The sequence below is a fragment of the Bacillus rossius genome, chromosome 1 (genome assembly GCF_032445375.1).
Source record: "Bacillus rossius redtenbacheri isolate Brsri chromosome 1, Brsri_v3, whole genome shotgun sequence".
NCBI classification, from domain to species: Eukaryota; Metazoa; Arthropoda; class Insecta; order Phasmatodea; family Bacillidae; genus Bacillus; species Bacillus rossius.
The window spans coordinates 238,960,456-238,973,310 of NC_086330.1; the positions used below are offsets into that span (position 1 = coordinate 238,960,456).

General features: G+C 33.9%; 1 protein-coding gene across 3 annotated transcripts in view; it reads left to right on the forward strand.

The window, feature by feature from the left end:
• LOC134527394 (ribitol-5-phosphate transferase FKTN-like) overlaps positions 1–9,855 on the forward strand; it is a 38,502-nt gene extending 28,647 nt beyond the window's left edge. For 2 of the 3 annotated variants that reach the window (XM_063360050.1, XM_063360049.1), the window contains 2 exons: positions 7,839–8,097; positions 9,533–9,855. In XM_063360050.1, the coding sequence (XP_063216120.1) occupies positions 7,839–8,097; positions 9,533–9,749 (476 nt within the window). In that variant the 3' untranslated portion in view covers positions 9,750–9,855. The remainder of the gene's footprint in view (positions 1–7,838; positions 8,098–9,532) is intronic. The other variant, XM_063360051.1, reaches the window with a different exon arrangement.
• Positions 9,856–12,855: the final 3,000 nt, after the last annotated feature.

A 12,855-nucleotide genomic window follows, 5' to 3' on the forward strand; every position in this document is an offset into this window, starting at 1 on the left:
CAAAACTATATTACTACTAACATGTTTATTTAGGCAAATCCAAATTCAAGCATGCAGTTATGTGCTTGCAATCTTGCGTACTTCACTTGCCCTTGACGTATCCAGACAGATTCAATGTTTGGCCTCTTTACATGGTACTATCCAGTCAAAAAGGATGTTTACATTATATTTGCCCACAAATTTTATTGAGAAAAACGTTAAGTTGAACATAGTCATTTATAACACTTAATTGCTGTTCTGCGAATATACAGCAATTTAAATTATTATTTTACCAACGTTTGTAGTAAAGATCGTTAGGCTGTGTATGTGCACGTTTGTTGAAACTTCTTTGTAAACGTGTATAATTTAATGTTTTCATTAAATTTATAATAAAAACTAGCTGCAATACCCGGCGTTGCCCGGGCTGAACACAGGGTGAAGGGGACCTTTTTCGAAATCAGATGTAGTTAGTAATTGTCTTCTTAATTTGAATGTCAAGTGTGAAAATAATTTATATCACTTTCAGATCCCGACAGATGTTGTTCTACCAGTTTATAGTTATTTACCTGGTCTGTATGTAATTGAGACTTTATAAAGCAATATAGAAAAAAGCTGAAAAATAAGAGATTACTAATATTTAAAGATTCCATTATCTAGCTAATGCTCGGCCTGCATTGCAATGCCTTATTCAGTTTTGTTTTGTAATATGTTTGAAGTAGTTCCACATATACAAATCATCTATCCATCTCTTTATATATATTTATCTCTATCTATATCATAATACATCTATGTATCTCTCTATCTCTATTTATCTCTTTATATCTACATATATATACTTCCCACTATCTCTATATCTTCCATATATAAGTCTCTATATAGCTCTATACATCTATAGGTATAGCTCTTATCTAACCCATTTCATTCTCTATACCTCGCTCTATCTCAACTTATCTCTGTCTCTATCTCACTATATATATATATATATACATATATACATATATATGTGTGTTTATATGTATATATGTGTATATATATATATATATATATATATATATATATATATATATATATATACATATATATATATAAAACTCTATCTCTGTCTCTCTTTTATATTTAAATAAATTGTGTCATGCGTGAGCACTTATACAACAAAAACAAAAGTGCCGCTATATAAAATGAAATAAACACATTTTTTGACACGATTCGTGCTCCAACTATTGAAAAATAGTTATACCGTCTCAGTAACCTTCATGGGCATGCGCATAACAAATCACCAAAATTTCATCGCAATCGGATGAATGGTATAGGAACGCATACGGCACAAACAAACGAAAATAAAAGATATGACAAACGAATCAAACGATGGTGCATTTAAAATTCAAGGCAACTCTATCTATTGACGAAGTTAAGAACAAAACTGTTATTAGCTCCTTTATTTTGCTAGCCGCTGCGAGCTCCACTAAGCGGACTGGTCTCACCAAGGAGAAAAATATTAATTTGCCAGACCTTACTATGTGTATGATCGTGTGTCAGACATAGAGAAATGACACTCACTCACTATTTGTATGTCTATGACCTATGATTTTTTTCTATTATAAAATGAAATTATCACTTTTTCACTCCCTTAGGGATGGAATTTCACATTAATATGGGGTCTATGTGTTTATCCAGGTTATAACATCCATACATACAAACTTTCGTGTTTATAATATTAGTAGGATTGTTTATGTTTTTAAGAGTTCTTAAATTTGTAATATCAAATATAACACAGAAAACATTTTCTAATATGGTGACGTATTTTTAAATGGAAGTACGTGAGAAGTATACAGATTTGTTTACTTGCGTACTTGGACAGCACACTTCATTTCCAGTTAGACAGCCTTTGTGATCTCTCTTCCAGGAACAAGTACGTACAGTATTATATACTTAAGGCGAATAAGGACACGGCTTTACAATCTTCAATTTCTCTAGAAGAATTAATTTAAATTTAATAGTGTTTGAAATTGATTTTATGAAACACGGAAGGCTATCATAAAGTTTAAATCTACTCCATAAACACTTGCCAAGGCAGTATTTTTTGTGGTTCTCTTCATATGTATTTTGTGGTTGTTTCTGGTTAGATAATTAAGTTTTTTATCATATTTTTAGATATATAAAATGTACATACAAAGATAAAAATACAAGGAACAGGATGAATCTTAACGATTTTAATAGTTCCCTGTAGTACTCTGAGGTGGTTTATTCATTTTAATCCTTGCTGTTATTTTTTTTTTTGTTTCAGTTGGATTGTTTATAACTGTAAAAATAATGCCGCAACTAATAGAGTGAATAAAAGAAGAAGAAAAATATACTGTTCATATGCAATTGTATTGACATGATTTTGCTAGCCTTTAAATCATTGAAATAAAAATAATCTTTTTTTCTATTTATGTAGATTTCGGAGAAAGACTTCCTATTGTAGTAGTTACGACTGTGTGACTTAAGAAATTTTTTACAAAATTATTTGTTACATGGTTCAGTGTCCCCAAAATCATCGTCACACGATAACTGACGTAATTTTGCTCAAAACATTTCCAAACGAATACAAAAAAAAGCATTGGGAATTCTCGGTTGAGTTTGTTATGGCAAAAATCCGACAAAAGGGGCAGAAATGGGGAAGGTTTATTTTGTTTAATAGGACAATTGCTATAACCCCTGCATCCGTATGAAGAGTTATATATTATATATCTTGTTAAATTTATACCAAAAACCTTTTGTCAAAATAACTGCAAGGTTAAATAAAAATGGCTTAGAGGACAAAAAAACTTCTTAACTTCCTTAGCAGGCACGCCATCAAATCAGTTTAAATAGTTTGTAAACGTTAGATTTTATCTAAAAACGGTTTATTAAACAATTTTTGATCAGTCTAACCAATGTTGATAGGAGTTCAAACGATTGGGATTGAAATACAAACAAAAATTATAATATTATTGCCATATAAAATATAAAGTATGTACATTCTTATTTTCTGCAAACTTATTAAATATTATCTACCACTTTCGTCTGAAATAAAACCATATACAACACCAATACTGTAAGGGATTGGAAAAAAAAAAACAGTGACTAAACAACAGAACATTTCTTAACTACCTTACTAAATTCACTACCAAATCTGATACAATTTATTGTAAATCTTCTAAATAATATGTAAAACGTTTCTCTGAAAGAAACTTTCTTACATTTGAGTTTTTTTTTTTTTTTTTGAGAATTATGTTGGAGTCATCTGCAAAGCTTATGAGATACTTATTTTTACTGATTATTCCGCGGCATTCACGTATTCATTAATAGGACAGGACAATGCTTCCTTGGGCAACCCCGATAGTTGTTTGGATATCAAAATTGACAATGTGGACCTAATCATTCAGGTTGAACTGAATGGGTACTATACGCTTCATGTCATTAAGATAATACTTTAATAATTTGTGTATTTTTATACTATTCCCAGTTAAATTTAATTATTTTTACTCAACATTATACTTGATTAATCGTGTAAAATGCCTTAAATCTTTGCAAAAAATTCCTAGTGATTTATCATCAATTGCCTTGTATAGGTATCTTTCTATATAAAAAAAATCAGTAAAAGCTGTTTCGTTGCTTCTAGCTGTTGTAAATATGATAGGATTTCATTATTTTGATACATATAATTTTAACACAGTGTTAAAGTATTTTTGCAAAACTATACGTAACTTATATCAGAAGTAGATTTTATATATTGGATTTATTACCTTTCTTATGCAGAGAAATAGTTATTGCAGTTTGGAGATATTATGTAAAGATTCCAGTAGTAAAATATATTTTTATTATATGAAATAAAGGGATATATACTGTTACAAAACCAACTATAAAAAAATTAAATTATAAAAATTAAAAATTACTTTACTACACATAAATCACAGATTAAAAATTGCCAAAATTACAATAACATTCATCATATTGCTTGACCTGATATTCACAGAGTGGACCATGGAGCGAAAGAGGATGCGTGTTGCTGTCAAAAGTAAAATAAAGAAAAAAACATTTATGCGGTTTTGGAACCAAATAATTCAAATGTGTTAGCAGTTAGCAAACACTGCATGTTTGTAAGCGTACAACTACTACATTGGTATGGCACAGTTTTGCTAGTACATCTTTCAGATTCCTAACCACATCATTTCCGCTTTCATGTATAATATATTTTGAAAGTATATTATATATTAGGTCACGTTTGGTTCACGCAATAGGACTATTAAAATAAATACATACAATAAATTTTGCCACAATAGATAATAAATTGTTAACAATTAAAGTTTTACAGAGTACCGTCAAATCATATTTGTGAAATATTAGGAAAAAAATATTCCAATGTTAAATATAGTTCAAAGGAAATGGAAGAGTTTTCGTCGATTAGCTTCTTTCTATCTTCAAAATACAATGACTTACTGTCACCGACACCAGTTTTGTGCTCTGCGATAGTTGGGACATCTAACGGGCAAACTCTAAACTCATCGTGGAATACTATGCCTGACGTCTAGTGGCGTAATGCTGAACTCACACATCATGCGTTCGTTGGTTCAGCTACACGCGTCGGTTAAATAACAAGTTTTAAACTCAAGTAATTAAATTCTGTACGGTATGTAAACATTTAAGTAACTTAGAAATGTTCAGGATACTTCATTTACATTGTGTGCTTAGCAAAAGCCTTGTACAGTTTTTATAAATACCTAATATTTAGTTTTAAAATTTTCTTAATAAAAATTTGATAAATAATTTTTTTAGAATGTTTCTTCTACCAAAAAATTAAAAAATTCTAAGCTTTCTTTGCAATGCTATGTCTATTACGTTTGTTTACCTACAATGATATTCATGGGAGAAATAATTTCCCTGGTGGCTGCAAAACTATGGATCTTAGCCTTAAAATGCTGATGCCTAACTAGTTAACTAGTGTGGACAGGTGAAAACACTACAAATAATTAAAACTGTTTGTTCAATAAACTTTAATCACACAATTTTGCCGGGACACTACACAGCCGTGTTGGCACATTACACACTATAAAACATTGTACTGTAAACACTTGTGACCTGATTCTGTGGCAGTCTCTTTAACCACGCGTCCCGCGGACAGTGTGCGAGATACCATTAACTGGTCAGTCCCGTGAAGTGAGTTCTACACACCAATAGCTGTATAGAATGATAGTGCAGTCGTAGATGTGTGCGCTACACAATTACCCGCAGATCTGGATGGGCGTCGCCAGTGCCTTACGTAAGCAAACCACGCACGGGAGGGACATCCGGCAGTTAAGTTGTAACCGGACGATGGTTAGTGTAGACCAAGACTCTAGCTTAAATACGGAATAGAACTACTCGATCAAAGTTGCAACACTGAAGGCCCTCCCGTGATATGAACCGTGTGCGCTCTAAACCGTGGCTGAATGCAGAGAGCTGATCATGGGGAAGGGGTGCGAGAGGGGCCGGAAGCATTTTATTGCGCAAATTCCATGCAGACAAAACTTAACTATTCTTACGTAGATTTACAGTCTTAAGAGTCTTACTGCATTCCTTTATAATTAAAATGGCATTGAACATTAATTTAACAGGTTTTTTGATTGGCTTGCTAGAGTCAAACGGAAGATTGTTCGTCACTTGCTTGGACTATTCCATTTAATATTACATACTTCAACATCACCCATTAAATAGTTTAGAGGTGGTACCCACAAATAATGAGTGTTGATTTACTATAATGCCCTGAAGGGGCCACAGACATCCTTACAGTGCACTGCCCTTTTGGGAGTTTTTCACCGGACTAGAATGATATATACATTCTTACAAGGGGAGGGAGGATTCACTGCCCCCCCCCCCCAATGGGCACCTGCGCGGACACGATGCGGACCAGCGGGGACGGATATTAGCGGGTTGGGGACCGGGCTTGGTGACCATATGAGGTACGACATCAACCTATTATTTGTATATACTAATTAACTTATTTGGATAAATATGGATTTTAATTCATCCTACTAGAAATTTACCTAATGCTATTTTAAAAAAAATTTAACCTTAAAAGTGTATTATGGTGAAAAACTGAAGGTGTACAATATCCATTTCCATTTATTAAAAAAAAAAAATTCTAAAGAAAGCTGTGTTTTTTGTTTCTGTTCATGAACTCCAACTGAGTTAAAAGTTTCACGATGTTTCTTAAAGTATGTTTGATATTTTTTAATGCCTTTGATTATTGAATACATTTTAAAAATAATGTTCAAGAATTGTTGCTGTTTCATCATTGTGGTTCTCAATAAATTCTACCACACCTATGGGCCTGATCAAAATTTTGGAATTCAGATATTAATTATTTTTGTTTAGAAATTTTGTAGCAACCCAGGCTACTGCCCTCCAACTTGTTTCACAGTTTATTTAATGATTTATTATGGTTATTTTTTTGTGTGCTTTAACATATTTTTTAAGTATTGCTTGTTTTTTTCTGTAGTTGTAAATGAGCATTAACGTCATTTTCTTTTGTATTTTTTTGCCATGGTTCTTTGTTTAAATGAGCAGATGCAATAGTTTGTCCGGTACGTAATAATGAGAGAGAGTAAGATATACAGATAGAGTAAGAGAGAGAGAGAGTTTGGTGGCTATGAGAAAAGACTCTGAAGTTAATAGAGGTGCTGTTGCCATGCCCAGGATTGACTGATATTTTCTCCAGGTACTTTTGCGATTGGGTAAAAAGATGTCACCAGACTCTGTGATTTTTTCTTCTAAATGTTTCCTGAAAAGCCTCGTTGCGATGAGCAGGATATTTGTATACTGCTATGTTTTTGTGAGGGCTGTGCTGTGATTGGTTGGAAAGGCCTTGGGCGGTACGCAGATGCACGCAGCCTCAGTCAGTGTCTGTACCAGGTCCTGAGAGGTTGCATGTCGGACGGTGACTGAAGAGAGAACTTTTTGGTTGTGGTCCGGGCACTACCTTATATTATCTACCTTTTTCATCATTTTGAATTGTAACTTGAATTTTTTGACCACAGTCGCAGGTATTTAACCCATAGCAATGCTCAAGTGATCTTGCCATTTTTACGAGGACTTAGTCCTTCGACTTGTACCTGAGTTTGATTGCAACCACAGGATTTGAATCCTTCGATACTGCAAACAGTCGACGTGTTTGTTTCGAGTCTGTTATGTTTGTCTTGTTTGTACATTCCTGTATTTGTTCTTGTGGTCTGAAAATGGCAACTATGATGGCTTGTGTTTATTCATGAAAGATTGGTAAAAAACTGTTAATGACAGTAATAAATATTTTGGCACTAATGTTATTTTTAGTGCCCAGTTCATTTCTGCAAGTGTTCATTAAACATGTATGCCCACTCTAGACAGAATATTTTGAGCTAGTCGGGAAGGTTGGAGTGTGACTATTAATAATTTACATGTGCAAAGCATAACAGAAATTAAGTAACACCATCTCATTGCATCAACATCGATTAAAATAGCACCGAGTTTAAAATTCACAAATTCTTACGTAGGAAAAAAGAGGTAATTTAAATTAAATTTCTTGAACGAAATAAAAACTTTCAATGTTTTGTACAACAGATTAAACAAATTTAATATATTAATGTGTAAAATGCATCATCATCATCATCATCATCCATCAATCAACATCATCCATCAATCATCATCCATCATCCATCAATCATCATCATGTACTATCAAATCTGTTTTAAAAGCCAGTTGAATTTTTTTGCATTATTTTTAGGTGAATAATTTACAGAAAAGTTGCAGAGATTATGACTAATAATGAATGTTAATTTGCTTCATAATTAATATTCTCTTACATTTCTCTACATTTTTTGTAGGTTATTACCGCCAGTGCAGCATAATTCCTCACAGCAAAGATGTGGACATAGGCATATTCATCACAGACTTCAATGAAAAAATTTTACCAGAATTTATTGCTCATGGATTTACTTTGAAACATTGGTTCGGCAAAATTAATGACAGTTTAGAGATGTCATTCATGAACAGTGGCATTAAGCTTGATTTATTTTTCTTCTATGAAGATGGCCCGTGGATATGGAACGGGGGCACTCAAGCTAGAAGTGGCAGGAAGTTCAGGTATACAGCGACTAAGAGTAATTGTGTGTGTTTATTAGTTGAATTTTGTAACCCAGTAGATTGTGGGCACTTGATATGTTTGTGCTGTTTTGTTATTTTCAGCAGATACTATTTGCATTATTTCATAAACCTTTGAAAATTAGCAACCAACATGGGCTCAAAGTTCTCTCTTGCTTCAGCCAATTTTCCTGTGGTTTCTCTGTTTTTCTTGTTCCACCTACCATTTCGTACCTTCCTGAACTGACTATCTGGCAAGGTAATACAGATATTACATTACACATTATTATTAAAACACATTTCGATTTCAAAAAACATACACAATTTGCAGAGTTGACTATAAAATATTTTCCTGCACAATTGTCTCCATCTAAATTGAGTAACCAATACTGCCAGTTTCTTAAAAAATGAAATATAGGTACCTATATATTTGTTTGATGGTTGTGCTTCAAATTAATACAGAGTTGTTTGTATCCCTTATTCCTTTCGTTTAATTAATGTAAATAAAAATCAGATATCATATAGTAAATGGCATGCAAATTTATGATTCAAATACAAACCACTTTTAAGAAATTAGGATACTTCATAAGACAACTTAGAATAGGTACTGTTTGTTAGCTTAAGTATTGTAAATTTACCTGTCTTTTCCAGTCCATGTAAATCCTTATGTACACTTGGATATTCCTAAATCTCAAGAGTTTCTGTGCAAACCACTGTGATATGGATCTAGACTAACTTTAAGTCTATGCTGTAACACTTACTTTATCCTAATTTTATTTCTCTCTCCTCTTCACTACCTTACTTTCTAAAAGAATTAGTTACGATTTATTTTATGAGGCCGACAAACTAAATAGATGCAGTCTTGTTACATTGAAAGGTCTTTAAACCATCAATTATGGTTCGGCCATTCTGTAACCTGCATTAATTAATTTGCTCGCATACAGATTTTTTTTCAGCTTAATTCCCCCCGTCAGCTATTACCTCCAGGTCACATTATTGCTCTGCCTGCATTTTTGGTTCACTCCGGGTTTATCATTACTGTCTTCATTTCAGTGCAGCGTTTCCTGTTTTCTAGTGGGTTACGTTTCACATTTCCGTAATGATTTTTTTGAAGAAGACCAACACTTGTCTGTGTATTGTTTCTTTCTGTAGATCATGTTATTACAATTTGTTTTAATTACCATTGAACTGTATATTAATGTTTCTTCTGTATTCTCATTAAATCTATATTGGTGTGCGATAATCTATAAAAATTTCCAGTCCGGCATGGCCACGGTTTCGAACAAGCCAGATGAAGAGCCTTTTACTGTAGTAAGAAGGGTCTGCTAGCAGCTTGTTTGAAGTGATTCAAGGCCAAACACATGTTACAAACATTACTAACAAAATGACATTATTTCTGATAAATGACGATGCGCGATGGCAATGTTTGTTGGAGCAGGTTCCTGTTCCCACGCTTCACGCTCTGCTGGACCGAGTTCCTGGAACTGAAGGTGCGTGTGCCATGTGAAACCAAGGCGTACGTGGAGGCTAACTACGGGTCCGACTGGTTCAAGCCGGTCAGCCAGTGGGACTGGAAGAGCAGCCCACACAATGTGCAAGAGGACGGGGCGTGGCCTCAGCACGAGTGGCCGCAAGTCATTCGCGTGTATGCCTGACTGCAGTTCGCTGGTGCTTGTCTTTATAATTTTATACATTTGTATTGATGCTCACTGTCGAGAAACTAATTTTTTATTTTTGTGGATAAATGTCATTTTTTATAAACTAATTGTTTTACTTCATGTTTTAGTGTATCTTTATCTCTCCCTGTATTCTGTATTCTTAGTATTCTCTATTATCTTTTTAACTTGTGTGTATATGAACACCTACTCATATTCTACCACCTTAGATTGAGTAAAGATAGTGCATTATGGACAACAGCCACCTCACTTCCCAGTTGGAATTAATTCGGCATGATTGTTGCTTAAATTGCCTTCAGTGAGCGATGTATGATTTTACGAGTGTGTAGCGCAGGCCTGCCATCAAATTAGGTTCCTAAATCCTCTTTACAGCATTTAAAAATCCTGTAAAATCCTGTAAAATTTATAGCCTTAATTTAAATGATTAATTTTTATATATTAATTTTAAATAAACATTCCATTCCAAAACATAATTTAAAAAAATCAAATGAATGTAAAAAATTGTTAAGATTTGCCATTTACATTACAAAACTAATCATTGGTATCACAATATGTAAAATGAAAAGGAACTTAATAAGTTTCTCTTCAGTATAGCATACCGGCCAACTTGTTAGGAGTGCAAGCAGTAAGATTTCCAAATTAACAAATCTATAGCGTAAATCAGGCGCGATGTTTAAAATAAGTGATCCGGAAAACACGTGTTTATTTTGCATTGATAACACCACATCTCTACCCAAAATACGAAAGTTAAATAAAAAGTTACTGTAATTTATTCAAACTTAACAGCTTGAATGCAAAATAAATTATTTAACACAAGTTAATGTATATATATATTTTTTTTCTTACCGAGATATTTATCATAAGTCCTTTAGTTTCTTCCCTTTGGAGCACAAATCATAAAATTAAGTTCACTTTAGAGCATGTCATTACTATCAGTTCAGAAAAAAAATATATCACTTCTTGCCAATGTAGTTCAATTTGCTAATTATGAGTTAATGTTAATATGTACACAAAACTGCCACACAAACACACAGTGTAGGAAAAAAACAGTAAGTTATTCCCTACGACCACTTGACTGTGTACTGGAATTCTGCAGATACTGTACAGTAGCATGTTTAGCTCTTTTTAAAAAATCATCACTAAAAACTTGTTTGTAGCAAACTGGTGAGCTTCCACTCTTAAAATGGTTATATCCTGCACTGTTCTGTTGCTCATTGATGACCTAAATTCTGTTCGTTTTTTTTTTGTAATACTGAACATTCTCTTACACTCCGCATTGCTATGGGGAATCAAAAGTATTGACAAAACAGTTTCTGATATTCTGTCATATTTTAATTTTCCATCAACAGTGAGCATATTTCCTACTTCAGTCCATATAGTAACAATTCTCTCTTTCTTATTTATTACAACAGTGAGATCTTCAACTTGCAACGCTGCAAACTGCCTATGCAGTTTATCCATTGCACCATCCATGCCTTCACCATCTCTGACTGGCAGTATGAAAGGAAACAAATCAATGAAATATTTCAGATTTGCAAATTTCGCATCACTGATGTCACTTATTTTTGCTACTTGAGCATTGACAAGAACTTCACACTTCATGGGAACCTTATGTACAACATAATCACATGCTGTGGTAAAATATTTTCTGACAGCTGAAAAAAAATTTTTTTTTCTCCTCATTTGACAACCAACTAACAATTCTCTCAGCCTGACATCCAATCATTAACTCACTGTCACACTTTTGATTGGCTGCACAATGGTAATCAACTTCCAACAACGCCACACCTTTCACAGCACTACCACAAACAAAATTCAATAAGAGATTTCTCAGAAAATCTTGCAGGAGATCTAACAATTCATGGATGTGTGGACTTGAAGACTGAAGTGTTACATTAAGTTTATCAAAGACCGGTACAACATTCAGCAAAAATAAACAGAATGCCTTGTTTAGTGAGGAAGATAAAAACATGAGTTTCTCTTCACGACTCAGGGCAGGACTGCCACTCTTCAACACAGCACTGTCACTCTATATTCCTTTTTTTTGTGTTGTTTTCTCATCAGAAGGGTTGTCCTCTTTCTTTCTTTCTTTTACCGGTACTAGCACTACTTTCAGTAGTTCTGCTGATGGCCCTTGCTGTTTTTTTGGGATCTTGTATGATGATAATGTGCCTGGCTGTTTCTGAGAACTCCCTGTAACCTCATCTTTGAAAAAACTTACAAGAGGTTCCCACTATTCAATAAATCTAGCTAGGCTTCTTCCCAAAGACAGCCATCTCATACACACATGCTTCAGGATCTTACGAGCTTCATTATCATGGGGACCTTGAAAGTCACGCAGTCTTTCCTTTCTTTTGGAGCTTTTTTCCAAAAAGTAATAAATGTGTACAAGTATTTCTTCCACCCTCACTGGCAAACTAGCAGGAGCCTTTTCTGCAGCCAAATTAATTAAGCGGCACAGACAACCTATGACTACTAAATTTGGCTGCTTTTCTTTTAATACAGAAATTACACCATTTTAAACTCCAACCATAACTGCTGCACTATCATAGCCAAAACCTATACAATTATGAATTGGCACATTCATACTTTCAAGTTCTGATAGCAATAACTGCCCAATATTTTTACCAGTAGAAGCACCTTCCGATGAAGGTATGGCCAAAACACAGCTAGTTACTAACCTTCAGTCAGGGTTGTAATAAGTTACCACGAGAGGATAAAACTTATTACTTGTGTCATTGCTTCCATCAGTAGCTAGTGTATATGGGCCACTTTGCAAGCACTTTACTACTGAAGTAGTAGTATTGGAAGCCATTTCTTTTACTATTGCTGCAGTTTTAGTGCGCCCACAGCTGTACATTTTTGCGATATCAGACCCTGGGAACATTTTTCGAAACAAATGCCCGGCGCGGTCGGCGACGCTGAATGGAAGGTTATGTTCCACTAAAAAGCTTGTAAAATAACATTCCGCCCTAATCACATCACTGTCACTGTTACGGTTCACGGAAAAGAAACTACTGATTTTTTTGTTTTCTTCTGCAAGCTTCGCGTTATTTGCATGTTTCAAGCTCTTGACGTGATAGGA